The sequence below is a fragment of the Eumetopias jubatus genome, unplaced genomic scaffold (assembly GCF_037043125.1).
Source record: "Eumetopias jubatus isolate StellerSeaLion01/CBP00866 unplaced genomic scaffold, mEumJub1_p1.0 scaffold_9, whole genome shotgun sequence".
Lineage (NCBI taxonomy): Eukaryota > Metazoa > Chordata > Mammalia > Carnivora > Otariidae > Eumetopias > Eumetopias jubatus.
In genome coordinates this window covers 19494007-19508613 of record NW_028274815.1, presented here as the reverse complement: position 1 = coordinate 19508613, position 14607 = coordinate 19494007, and the positions used below count along the sequence as shown (strand labels likewise).

At 33.4% G+C, this 14607-nt stretch overlaps 1 protein-coding gene across 2 annotated transcripts in view; it reads left to right on the top strand.

Annotated features, from left to right (window-relative positions):
- Positions 1 to 14607, top strand: part of ATAD2B (ATPase family AAA domain containing 2B) — a 161657-nt gene that overhangs the window by 95949 nt on the left and 51101 nt on the right. For both annotated transcript variants that reach the window (XM_028099431.2, XM_028099430.2), the window contains exons 18-19: positions 3015 to 3201; positions 13697 to 13882. In XM_028099431.2, the coding sequence (XP_027955232.2) occupies positions 3015 to 3201; positions 13697 to 13882 (373 nt within the window). The remainder of the gene's footprint in view (positions 1 to 3014; positions 3202 to 13696; positions 13883 to 14607) is intronic.

Here is a 14607-nt window from a genome sequence, read left to right as displayed (position 1 = left end):
AAGTTATGTTTCTATTTTCTTTTTGAATTATCTGTTTATGTCCTTTGCCCAGGAAGCTGTTATACGCAAACAATGAATCATGGAACACTGCATCAAAAACTAATGATGTAATGTATGGTGATTAACTTAACATAATAAAAAAACAAAAAAACACTATGAACATAAGCTCTTTGTACATTAAGAACTGTTCCTATTAATTGCAGAGTCTTTGTGTCTCATTTAGTTGTTTGCCATTTGGTTCAGATTGTAATTTTTGAGTTACAAAAGTTTGTAGATTTTTATGAGTTAAAAGTACACAAATCTCTTGTTTTTTCTTTGTTAAAATTAATTTTGTGAAATGAGGATCTGAATCTTCCCTATTTTAAAACAATATTTATAATTCATCCCCATTCCATTTATTTTTTATGTTTATTACCTTTTATGAAATTCTTTGAACTACAACGACTTGTTTCCTGGGCTGCCTATTATATTTTGATCTATGTTTGTTTTCTTTGGTGTATTCTACAGTATATTCTATTATTCTGTTCTGTAATATATTTCAGTATAAAGTAGAGTACATCCTAACACAGTGGTTCAGCCTAGCAATTGCATGACCTGAATGAGAATTTGAACTCTTTCACCACCCATTTGTACAGTCTCATATCTAACTTCTCTGAGTCTTGGTTTCTTCATCTGTTTCATAAGAGGAAGCTTATATTTCATAGACTTGCTGAGAAAATTAAAGCTGTATGAAGTACTTATTACTGTTAAAACAGGTTTAAATGTTCTGAAATTGGAGCTAGCACACTTTACCAAAATTTTCTTGATGTTCTTACTTGATTATTCTTTCAGATGATATTGTGATTAAGTTTTAAATCATCCCTTCTTCCTCAGTTTTTATTTTTTGTTTTTTGATGTGAATATTTTATTTTTTCTCATTTTTAAATTCTAGTTAGTTAGCATTTAGTGTAATATTGGTTTCAGGAGTAGAACTTAGTGATCATCACTTACATAATATACCCAGTGCTTTTTATAACAGGTGCCCTCCTTAATTCCCATCACCCATCTAGCCCATCCCCCACCCACCTTGCTCCATCAATCCTCAGTTTGTTCTCTATAGTTAAGTCTCTTATGGTTAGCTTCCCTCCCCCTTTTTCCCCTTTCCACTTTGTTCATCTGTTTTGTTTCTTAAATTCTACATATAAATGAAACCATACAGTATTCATCTTTCTCTGACTGACTTCGCTTAGCATAACATACTCTAGCTCCATCCATGTCATTGCAAATGGCAAGATTTCATTACTTTTGATAGCTGAATAGTATTCCATTGTGTATATATACCATGTCTTCTTTATCCATTCATCACTCGATGGGCATCTGGGCTCTTTCCATAGTTTGGCTATTGTCGATAATGCTGATCTAAACATAGGAGTGCCTGGGTGGCTCAGTCATTAAGGATCTGCCTTCGGCTCAGGTCATGATCCCAGGGTCCTGGGATCGAGCCCCGCATCGGGTTCCCTGCTCGGCGGGGGGCCTGCTTCTCCCTCTCCAACTCCCCCTGCTTGTGTTCCCTCTCTTGCTGTGTCTCTGTCAAATAAATAAATAAAATCTTTAAAAAAAATTAAAAAAAAATAAACATAGGAGTGCATATATCCCTTCGAATCTGTATTTTTGTATCTTGTGGGTAAATACCCAGTAGTGCAATTGCTGGATCTCAGGGTAGTTCTATTTTTAACTTTTTGAGGAACCTCCATACTGTTTTCCAGCTTGCATTCCCACCAGCAGTGTAAGAGAGTTCCCCTTTTCTCCCCATCCTCGCCAACATCTGTTGTTTCCTGTGTTGTTAATTTCAGCCATTCTGACAGGTGTGAGGTGGTATCTCATCTTGGTTTTGATTTGTATTTCTCTGATGATGAGTGATTTTGAGCATCTTTTCATGTGTCTGTTGGCCTTGATATGAATATTTTAAATGTATGAAATAAAATACCATAAGTATAGTTAAATGGGTTAGGAAGAATTGACATCTTTATATTCAGGCTCATTATGTATATATAGTTTCACACTTTTGCTAAGAATATTTAATATTGTTTGTTTTGTTTTATTTTACTTTTGCATTTGTGAATAGGACCTCCTTTCCTTCCTTACTTTGGTTATTGATGGTATTAGGATGTTTTGATTTTTCTATCTCTGTCTTCTGAATTGTTACTTTTGGTAGGTTCTGACAGTTAAAGTTGATTCTCTTGGATTTTTTTAGTGCATAATCATATCCTTAACAAGTAACAGTGTTTTCCTTATTTATTTCTATTAGTTCCATTTTTTATTTGCTTTATTGCATTGTTTAAAATTTCCTGCATTATCTATAGTGATAGTAGATAAACTTGTTTCATTTACCATTTTAATGGTGCTGTAGAATCTTGAGAATGCAAGCTGAATTCAGTTTAATATATTTTCCTAAATTTGCTTCCTCTGTTGTAGATCTTTAGATATTATGTATTAGGATATGGGCATTTAGTTTTTGTTGACCGAAAAACCAAATTTTCCTGCTACTGAGGAAGTCCTACATTTTTTTCTATCTTAAAAATTGTGGTAAAATATACATAAAATTTACCCTTTTAACCATTAAAAAAAAAGTCTTACATCTTGGATAATCTTCAGATATACCAACTTCTTTGTTGAAGTGGGATTCTTGACACTGACCTTGGATAATTGATAGTGTCACACTAATGCTTAGTGTCTGAAGCATTTTCCAAGTTAATACATATGATATGATAGGATGAATACCCAGGTATTTTTACATTGTTTTAGAATGAATTTCTATACTTTTACCTCTTGGTTATTAAAATGATCAGAGAGATCAACATTTTAAAACCATAATTAATGAAAAAAATGATTCACTGTACTTAAAAAATAAGGATAAGAGAAAGTTCTGTTAATTTGGAGTTACATTTTTAGTGTAAATATTTTACCTAATATTTCATACTGATCTTCAGAATGTATGATTTTGAAATAATTATCATGTCTTACATGTATTGCAGGTCACCATATCATCAGCCAACCTCTTACAGGCCAAGATTATTGCTGTCTGGAGAACGAGGTTCAGGTCAAACTTCTCACCTTGCTCCAGCACTTTTGCACACTCTAGAAAAATTCTCTGTGCACAGACTAGATCTCCCAGCACTTTATTCAGTTAGTGCCAAAACACCTGAAGAATCATGTGCACAGGTAGGTTTGTACCAAATCAGAGTACTTCCAACTTTCTTACTGTTTATATCTCTGTAGTGTTTATAAAGTTTTTTCAAAGAAAAGTAATTTTAAATAATAACTTTTTGTTGGTTATTCATTAACATTCAAATACTAAGGCCAAGGATCCTTTTGATATATATCATGTTTAAAGGTGAGCTCATAGTTTTCCCCATGATATTTCATTCTTTTCTGAAATTTTAATATCCTCTTTCTTATATTAAAGTTTTATTAAACACTGTAGAAAGGAAGTTTCTTTTGCCTTTTTCTGATCCTCTTTTCAACGCTGTGGTTTCAGAGCCTTTCTAGACTTCTGTCTGTACTTAGAGCCTTACTGAAGAGGAAATGATAACCAATTTGAGATGCCAGGATTTAAAATTAATGTAGAAAAGTGATAGCAATTTAAACATTATATATATTTGTGTTATTAGTCAAGTGTGTTTGATATTTGATTTTCAACTACTTTATGTTTGCTGGTTTGTAAAGTGCAAAGTTCTAGTGGGGCTGTTTGTATTTCTTGAGGTTTTACTATATAATTATGAATTTATTTCAAGTGTGTCATGATGGATCTAGGGGCTAGGGGAATAAGTTTTTTGAGGGGACCGTGTCTTCACCATCTCTGTGTCTCTGACACAGTGCCCAGCTCATAGTAAGTGCTCATTAAATGTTTAAGTAATGTTTTTTTATAAATAAATTAGAGGAATGTCACTTTCTACTTTGATATTTAGCCTACTTTTAAAGATTAGGTGACTAGAGTAGTAACACTTATAAGAGCATTGCACATAATTTTTGTTTGTTTTTTTTTCAGGTACATTTCATAAATATTTAATACCTACACATACTACACTTGCGTAGTATTACCCAAGTGAAAACCACTTTGTGCCTTGTAGCAAGAAATGTGTATTTTTTTTTTTAACAGTCCACAGTGTTGATTACATTCCTCTTTCAATTACAGTTGCCTGGATATCAACATCCTAGTAGCACTTCACTACTTAGAAAGCCCTATTTTTTCCAAAACCCATGGCTTAAATAAAAAGTTATATACTAGTAATTTGTTCCAAGTTTTATACATTTAACTCATCCTGCTGTGTTTTCCAATAATGTTGATTTATATATTTGTTCATATTTTTCCTTTTTAGTGACACAAAATTACTGCAGTTTATATGCAAGTAAGAGAATTACTCAGTACTATTAAAAATAAATCCAGGGGAGAGAGAATCTAAACAGATACTAACTGTGGAAGAAGAAATTGAGTATCAAAAAAGCACTAAATCTAGATAGTTCCATGGGTGAATTCTTTTAATCTTAAAAGATAAGATAATTTTATTTATTTATTTTTAAAAAAGGTTTTATTTATTTATTTGACAGGGACACAGCGAAAGAGGGAATATAAGCAGGGGGCATGGGAGAGGGAGAAGCAGGCTTCCCGCTGAGCAGGGAGCCCGATGTGGGGCTCGATCCCAGGACCCTGGGATCATGACTTGAGCCGAAGGCAGACTCTTAACAACTGAGCCACCCAGGTGCCCAAAAGATAAGATTATTTTAATGCTAAACTGAAATACAGAGAAAACCCTAAGACTAATCTCACTTAGGTAATGGTCATAAAGTAAATATTACAAATGTATTCTAGTAGCACATCAGAAGAGTAATATACCATTATTAAAGTATGCAAAATAGATTCTTTTAGACATTGAGAGATACAAATATTGGAACAGACACATTGAAGTTATAAATATTTGTGATATGATTGTATATTTGGAAAACTTATAGGATCTACTGAAAAATTATTAGGGACAATAAGAGAATTCTGTAAGGTGGACACTTTCAAAGTTAATGTAAAATAGTTTTCTTTTAGGGGTGCCTGGGTGGCTCAGTCATTAAGCGTCTGCCTTCAGCTCAGGTCATGATCTCAGGGTCCTGGGATCCAGCCCCTTATCCGGCTCCCTGCTCTGCGGGAAGCCTGCTTCTCCCTCTCCCACTCCCCCTGCTTGTGTTTGTTCTCTCCCTGTGTCTCTCTCTCTGTCAAATAAATAAATAAAATCTTAAAAAAAAAAGTTTTATACACATAGTAACAAGTTAGAAATATAGTAGAAGAAATAGTCCCATGTAAAATAGCAACTATTAACTAAACAATTAACAAATCATACAGTTAATTTGCAGGGCCTAAAAGAAGAAAACTAAAAATTCAATGAGGAGAACAGTTGAATAAATAAAAAACACACCTTGATTTTTAATTACTGTACTACAATTCAAAATATGTACTCAATTTAAATTGCAAATTGATTAAAATATCAGCTACTTTGCTTATTGCTTGTAGCCTTGGAGAAATTGCTTAACTTCTTTGAGCCTTAATTTTCTCATCTATGAAATGGAGATAATGATGCTACATAAGGTGGTTGTAATTATTAAAATAAGCTCATCCAATAGGGATGGCATATAGTACCCAGTAGCTGTTAGCTGTCATCATATTTATCACTACTCCTACAGCTTCTTTGCACAACTGAGGGCTGGTAAGTCTCAAAATTAGAAAGTTGTGAGTTCTTTTTTAAATCAATGTATAAATTAAATGCAATCTCAAGTATAATGTACCCATAATTTAAGAGGAAAAGTTAGAAAAGGGCTTTGTGTTTCTTCTAGAAAGTAAATATGAGTGGTGCCTGGTTGGCTCAGTTGGTTAAGCATCTCACTCTTGATTTCGGCTCATGTCCTGATCTCAGGATTGTGAGATTGAGACCCGCATCAGGCTCCGTGCTGAGTGTGGAGCCTGCTTAAGATTCTCTCTCTCCCTCTGCCCCTCTCCACTGCTTGTGCACGTGCGCTCGCTCTCTCTAAAAAAAAAAAAAAAGAAAGAAAAGTATGAGCATAGCAAGGACAGTTCTAGAGGAAAAAAATAGGATGAAGGGAGCCCTTCCGGGTTTTTAAAAATGTAACAGAACATAGTAATAAAGAATATGTACCTGTGCAGGGATAGACAAAGTAATAGAAGAGAGATTGAACACTTAGGCCTGTGTAGAAATGAGAATTTAGTGTATCTGATGATGATTAGCGTATGATGATGGTGATGACATTGTTGTTATAGAATAGATGAGTTATTTAATAAGTGGTCTTGGAAAACTGACTCTATGAGGGGAAAAGGATAAAACAAAACTGGATTTCCTACCTTTTTTTGTGGTCCCCAAATAAATTCTAGATTGTCAATGGAACTGTAAAAAGAGAATTCACAAGGTCAGTATGTTTATAATCTTGAACATGAGGAAGTAGTTTCTAAACAATAAACACAAGCCAGAAAACAAAGATATGAACAAATTCGACTTTATAAAATTTAAATTACACACGGCAGAAATAATTAATAAAATTAATAGACACAACCTGGCAAAAAAGTATATTTGTAACACACATGTCAAGGGTAAGTTTCCTAAATATACAAAAATATGTTAAAATCAGAAAGAATGACAATGACAACCTAATGTAAAAATTGGCAAGATAGCATGTTGCTAGAAAGAAAAAAATAGAAAAAGCAACCAGTAGAAGTTTGAAAAAATTCTTAGCCTCACTTATAGCTGAAGAAAATGCCAATTAAAGCAACAGGATACCATTTTGAAACAGCTATCTGGTTTGTAAAAATAAAAAGCTTGGGGGCACCTGGGTAGCTCAGTTAAGCATCTGCTTTCGGCTGAAGTCGTGATCTTGGGGTCCTGGGATTGAGCCCCATGTCGGGCTCCCTGCTCAGTGGGGAGCCTGCTTCTCCCTCTCCCTCTGCAACTTCCCCTGCTTGTGTGCTTTCTCTCTCAAATAAATAAATAAAATCTTTAAAAAAATTAAAAAGATGAAAAGATTGATGATGCCTGGTGATTTTGGAGTGTAGATTGGCGCTATTTTTTAAAATTTTAAGTACATATACCTTTTGGCCCAGGAATTTTACATTAAAGACTTTTTCCTAAAGATGTTTTAGGTGTAAATAGTCACTGCTGGATGTATAAGGACATTTATCACAGCATCATATAGCATTGCCAAACTAAATAAGACCAACAAACTAAATGTCCTTTGATGGTGGGTGGGCTATGATAAATTATGGTATATCTTTACATACTATGAAGCTATTAATAACACAGTAAATTTACATAGATATATATGAAAGGTGATATTTATGAAAAAAGCCAGTTGTAAATCAATCCATCAATATGATCTTTCTGTAAAAAAAAAACCTTCAAAAATTTATACTTATATATAAATAGAAATTTTGTCCAAGAATACCCTATAAAACTTAATAATCATTGCTTTGCCTTGGGGGAAGGAATATGGAGAATTGGGGAATGAATATAACTTTGTCATTTTAGTTTACACTCTGCTGTACAGGTTGGATTATTTTTTTGATATGTATATTTGGCAGTATCAAGGAAACCAAAGATAAATAACTTTGAAAGAGGATCATTTTCAGAGTGAGAGGGTATTCTGTCTATAATTCTTTATGGCTAATATGTGTATGTACATGTTCATAAATCCATTACTGACTTATATTAGGTGAGGAAATAATTAGGAAGCATTGTAGTGAACTATATGTTGGTGTTGCTGGGATCCTAGGACTTTTCCTGCATTCTAATGGGCATCATTGGGCTCAGTTTGAATTCTAACTGTATACTCTATGTCTCTTTCTCATTTCTTGTCTTTAACTACTTTTTGTTGTGTTCTTGGGGAGGATGGAGAGAGTGTCCTTTGGTAGTGGAAAAGAAGAAAAACCTAGTATTTATTGTTTTGGTTGTATTACACTGTATTTAGTACATCAAGACATCTCATCTTTGCTTTTGCCTCCAAGGTCCTGGTTTAGAAGTAGAGCTTAGTTTTGAGTGACCACACCTGGGTGTCCAGACTGTCCAGGAACTGAGTAGAATTTTGTAGATATGGTAGCCGAAGCTCAGACTTCTTCTGAACGTTGGCCAGAAACTAGATAAACTGTCCTGGTTAATCCCTGATTATTTATATCTTAAGTACATATTTAAAGGTATTTTAAATTTGTAATTATATCACTGTCCTTCTAAAAAATTATCCAAAAGGAGACTATTAAATTATAAAACTGAGGAATTTTTTTTCCTTAATTTGTGGAGCTATTAGTGGGTAGAAGAAAGTATAAGAGAGCATACTAGTCAGGAGCTAAAATGCTGGAAAAATTCTCTCTCTTCCTTTGTTCTCTATTCCCTTTCTTCCTTTTTGCCTTACTTTCTTGAGAGCTAGTCTTCCTGTAGGCAGGATTATCTCTAAAGAGATGTGGCTTAGTCTGTGGCAAATTATTCTTTTGTGCTTTTCTCTTTTCCCCAGCCTCTAAGATACCTGATATAAATTAAATTGGGTTATTTAATAATGTGACACAAACATGAAAGTTAATCTTAAAGGAAAGAAGTCTTAAATCACCTTTAAAGGGCTGTATTTATATATGTGATAAAATGGAAAATGGGAAGAGCCCAGTTTATATTTCTTTATACATGTTTAATTCCATGTCTGTTCTTTAAAACCTATCCACACACAAATATATATATGAAAATCTTCCTTTTCTCCTTCAGACTGCCTCAGCTGATGATGAATATTACAAATTGTGTGAAAACAGTACAGGAATTTGTGTCTACTACAGGGTTTTCTCATTGTTTATTAAGATTTAGTCAATATAAGAGTTGTCTGGGGGTGCTTATTAAAATTTCTGATTCCCTGGCTCTACTTCCAGGGTTTCTGATTCCTTAAATTTGGGGTGAGCCCTGGGAATCTTCACTTTAAACCTGCATCAGGGTGTTACTGTTCTAGGTCTTGAGTAGATCACAGTGAGATACGGTACTTTGGCCAATCACTGGACACTAGGTATTTATTACTGAAAACAGTTGCCAGAGTTCATAAAGTGGTTTCGCGCGTGCGCGCGTGTGTGTGTGTTCCTGTATCTATCTATCATCTACCTATGCACCTGAGTGTTTTATAGTCTTCCAAAGGCTCTGGAAGGAAAATAGAAAACTGGGGTAGCCTGGAAGATTTATGATTGTTCCATTAAGGTCACAAGTAATTATTGAGCCCTACAATAAGGTTGGAGGTGTTAGTAGCTGTGCTAAAAGACTTACTGTATTAATGCTCTAAAAAAACCAACAGCTATGATTCCCCTTTTCTGACACCTTCATATGTATTTTTTTTGCTTTTTGTATTATTTCTACTGTTGATTTAGGAAAACCAGGATTGATGAGCGTATCGTATTGTATCTTTTTTGTTAATTCAGAAGTATGATTGAATTGATAAATTTATATATTCTCTGTCACAGGGCTTGGAGTTTGGACACTATGTGGTGTTACAAATAGTTTCAAATGGTCAATAAGGGTTTTTTTTTTTTTTGGTGAAAATTTGAGTATATTTCTTTTCCCAGAAAGATACTGTATTTGGAAATGTTCAGGGGAAAGACTTTTTGGTTAAATAGCATGAAGGAATTAAGATATTTACCTATGTGTATTCTTTGGATACCCTTGTGTTTGTGTGTAAGGATTTCTGGATTTCTCCATAGCAGTCCGTGTATACTTTGGATACTCTTGTCTTTGTGCACATGGGTTTCTATGTTTTACCATAGCAACAACTTTTTTCCTTGAGTTGTAAACAAATTAAATTATCCTGGTCCAGAGTTTATCACATTTAATGAAATTCTTGAAATTCTTAGGCAATGAAAATAACAGAAAAGAAATTTGGGTGATTTAATTTTCATAAAATGTTGCTTTATGTTACAGTCATCATATAGAAACTCTAGTATAGTTATATTTTATAACAGGCTGATTTTGTATGCTTGTGAAGAAATCGAACACTTTATTTCTTGAATCTTGACCCTACACAGTGCCTCCTTTTCACAGACATGCTTGATAAATCCTAGGTAAATAGAATATAAGTGGAGTAAAGTGATAGGTATGATATGAAGTTATTAGTAATGCAGATATATTATGTTATATTTTGTGATAGTATGGTATAAAGAATTAAACTTTTTTAATAGTGCATTTTAATAGTGCTTTTTATTATAAAAATCAAGAATATTTTAACCCCCAAGATTTTTCTTTTACCTATGTTTTATAAATTTTAGCATAAGAGCAAGACAAATTCTGGAAGTTTATTGATGACAAAAAGTTGTTTCCCTCTTTCTTATATAGCCCCTTTTAGGAAAGTGAAAGCTGTACTAGCTTGGAGCTTTCTGCTTCATTCACTTTTGTATTTAAAATTGCTCTAGTTTCCAGTTTCTAAAGAAAATGGCTTGTTATGGGCTGTATAGTCTTAATTTTTAAAATACAGTAAATTTTCATGTACTACACTTTAATTTGCTGGCTAAAATACTGACTTTAAAGTTTAGCTATTGAGATGATAAGAACTCTTTCAAATATAGGTGCAGTTTATGTAATTAGTGCTTCTTTATATGGATACCTTTAACTTCAATGACCTGATTTTTCTCTTTAATATCTTTAATATTCAGAAGAAGTAGTTTGTGATTTTTTTTTTTTAATAAGGAAATTTTTTAAAAAGTTACATAAGGGACCATGATGTCTGGGGCAAGAAGAGGCCAGAAAGAAATAGAATATATTGTTTAAAGAATCAAAATGAACAGTTCACATACACTGGTGTTTGTTCATTTTATTTGTGCAAGAGTGCTGGTCATGTCAGAGGTATTTTGGAACGGTTGGTTCAGTAATTTGGCCTACTGTCTTTTTTTCTCTATAACAGTTTTTCTGTTTTCTACTACACCTTGCACATCCACCAATCCAAGACACCCTCTAGGTGAGTATTTTTCTAGTTATCAAATGGCATCACTTGTTCCCAAGACAGTTGCCGCTTCACTAAAACTAGACTTTATTTTTCTACTCTGAATCTGGTTAATTGATTTCACAGAGTGTATCTTATGCCACAACTTTAAAAGTTACCAGCAAACTGCTGAAGAGCTGTTTTTACATTATGGAAAAATCACAATAGGATTAAACTTTTTTTCTGGATTTTTAAATACCATTTTTAGACTATTCTTTTTGAATTTTCATTACAAAAGCTGGAGAATTAGAACAGGTTGGCTATATATTTAAAGAAAATATGAAAGTTTAAATATCCTGAGATCACATGGGGTAAGGAATTAAAAATAACACTTGTTTTATTAGTGCTTTTAAAGTTTTCTAGAAATTAAGGATGTTTTTGCTGTAAAGGTTTAGGAGAGAAATTTTGAAAATAGCCCCTGGGTATTGATACTGCATGTAGTTAGATTAATTGTAAAATCAGGTAATTATACATTCATGGACCGGAAAGCTTAACCCTTTTTATTTTTCTGTATTTGTCTTAGGCTTTTTTCTTTCTGATTTTCCCCCCTTTAGCTTTTAAAATATAATTTTTTTAAAAGTTCTACTGATAAAGATATTTTCCTAAAGTCTTTAGAAATAATTCAGTAGGATATCATGTTCACTTTGTTAATTTGGGGAGAATTGGATGAAAAGAGGAAAGAAATAGGAAAAAAAACCCCTCAACTCTTGTAGAATTGGTGATGCTTTTGTTTCTAGTTCAGCCTTGCAAATGAGTTTAAAATACCTGTAGTACTGCATTATTTAATTTCTGGCTCTGTAGAGTTTTTGTTTATCATTTAACCTTCTGTTGCTTTGCCCTTACTCTTTGGTACTGATTAGCAGCTAGATGTTCTCAACACATACTTCTGGAAAATCTAACTTACAAGTGTTAGAATGAAAGGCTACATTTTATGTTTTTCAAAAAAGGCATGGTTTCTCATTTCTCCTTGGGCATGTGGTAACTTGCATGGCTGAATTAGGTGGTTAGTTTTGAGAGGTTTCTCAGTAGGCTGTATAGCTCATTAGTCTTTTTCATGTAATCACACTTTTTTCCCTGCTGACTCTCCCTAGTTTTACCAGCACAGAATGGGAATTGGAAAGACAAAAGGCATTCATTTGGTCACTGTCTTCCGCATACCATCCCTGATTTGGGTGGCATGTAACAATTTTTTTTGGGGGGGGGAATTAAATGCCTCACTTGCCTTTGTGCTCCTGTGTGGTTCCTTCCTTTTGCCAATATTTATGCTTGTTTTTCTCTTATGAATCTTCTACAAGAACTTTGGAAAACAATAATCCTTGGATTTTCAAGATCCAGGATAAGAGGGTGCGTGTTTGCAGAAAAGGTCAAAATTTGAGAGTCCTGGAGTTGTACTGTACAACTGTTCTGGATTGGTGGATATGCAAATATTAAAGGAAGGGAAGGAGCAAATATTACTTTTGATGTGAGTGATCATAACATCTACATTTCCAATTTGGGGGAAAATTTTTATTTCAGCATCTTCCATCTGGTTTATTAAATTGGCAATACATTTTATTTTACACAGAATGTTTAAGCTTTATAAAATGTGGCATTTGAAAAATTCATGCAAGTGGTAGGCTTACTCATTAAAGAAAAATAATCATTGTGATTCTTAGGAACGTTTCTGATAATCCTAATTGTTTGGAATATTAGATAAAAAATATTATATCATTATTTCTCTATCTTGCACATTACACAGGTTAATTGAAACGTTTAAAATAAGGGAAAGTAGTAGACAATTTTAGAAATAGAATTCTGAAATTGAAGAAAGATTTTTACATTTATTCTTTCACTTGTTGAAAGCATTGAAGAGATGCCATATTAACCCACGAGAATTTGTTGATGGGCTATTGAGCTGTTGTTGACATATGTAAAGGGCAGTAGTTCTGCTTGGCAGCTTACTAATAGCCAACCTGGTCCTTATTGGCGTATGTTGGCAGAGTGTGACTGAAGCTATGGTTAGGACTCTTTTTAACACTTGAGGAAACTTTAGTTTGTATTGTCTGACAATGGGAGTGTCTCAGAGCTTTTTGCTAATTCATTTATTGCTCTTTAGTGATGTGAGGGTATTTTGTGACTACTTTATTATGGAGGATTGAATTAAGGTAATAGGAGGTAAACAAGTGGTTCAGCAGGTAGTTCATTAATTTTAAACTCTAGGGTGGTACATTGTGGTAAGAAGGTTTATTTAATTCATATATTTAGTGATTTTAGGGAATGTGCACAAACATGGAAACTATGTCTTCCTTCTCTTCTTTGTGCTTACTGATACCATTCTGACACGGTTGACATATAGGTGCATGTTTATCTCTTTATTTGCAGCATATTTTATAGTGGTATTTTGCTTTATTATCTTTACTTGGTAGATAAGTGGAGTGATTTGATACCTTTATACTATTAAATACTGAATAGGAATAACAAAATGGCAAAAAACCCCACAGCCCTTCTTTTTTTAGGTGGGGCAAGGGTAGATGGAAGCTATTATGTGAGACTTGAATATTACATCTTGAACAGCTTAAATATTTGAGCTGAGAATAATTACAGTAACACGCCTGACACATTTCATGTATTTGGGGGTTACTGAGTAAACTTTAGAATAAGATCAATTTTTATTTTTAATGCCAGTTCTTTCCTTAATTAGATTTTTCGTGAAGCTCGAAGAACAGTACCTAGTATTGTTTACATGCCTCACATTGGTGATTGGTGGGAAGCTGTCAGTGAAACTGTGAGAGCAACTTTTCTGACATTGCTACAAGATATACCATCATTTTCACCTATATTTTTATTGTCTACCTCTGAAACCATGTACAGTGAACTGCCTGAAGAGGTAAGAAGTGATTATTTACCTTATTGTTTGGAAATAGTTGATCTTGTAACTTGGACACATTCTAATTTATTTAACAAAATAAATACTGTTTAGATTCATGCTTTGGTTATATCACTTATTAGCTCTGTGACTTAAGAAAGTTAGTTAATGATTTAAGTTTCAGTTTCTTTTTTGGTGTGCTCATGATATATTTATCACTGTTACTGTGAAGATTGTGATAATTCATGTTTAGACCAGAGCCCAACATATATATGGTATGTACTGTAAAGGCCTAAGCTGTATCACAGTTAGTTCCATTACAGTTAGCCTTCTTGTTCTTACTGTCTGGTAGATTATTTGGTGGGATTGGACCTTTCAGTTCTTTCCTTGGTATCATTATTGTTAATTTGACTGTTACTACTGCTGTGCATATTTTGCAAATCTGATATTTAGTTTTTATGAGTTCAAAGCCAACTCATATTTAACATATTAGGATCAAAGGTAAAATCACATTTGTTTCAGCAGAAAATAGTAGTCAACTCATGTGAATGAAATTGATTTTTACAAAATGTGTGTTTTTAACACCCTAAGTTTACTAGGTCTTGAAATGATCACCTTTAGAAATGCTTAGCAGTATTTTGCCCAGGTAACACAGTTTATATAAAAGATTTTGCATGTTTTAAAAGCTATAATGTAAACCTTGATTATATAGAATTTTATGATTAAGATATCTGTTTACTGAGATC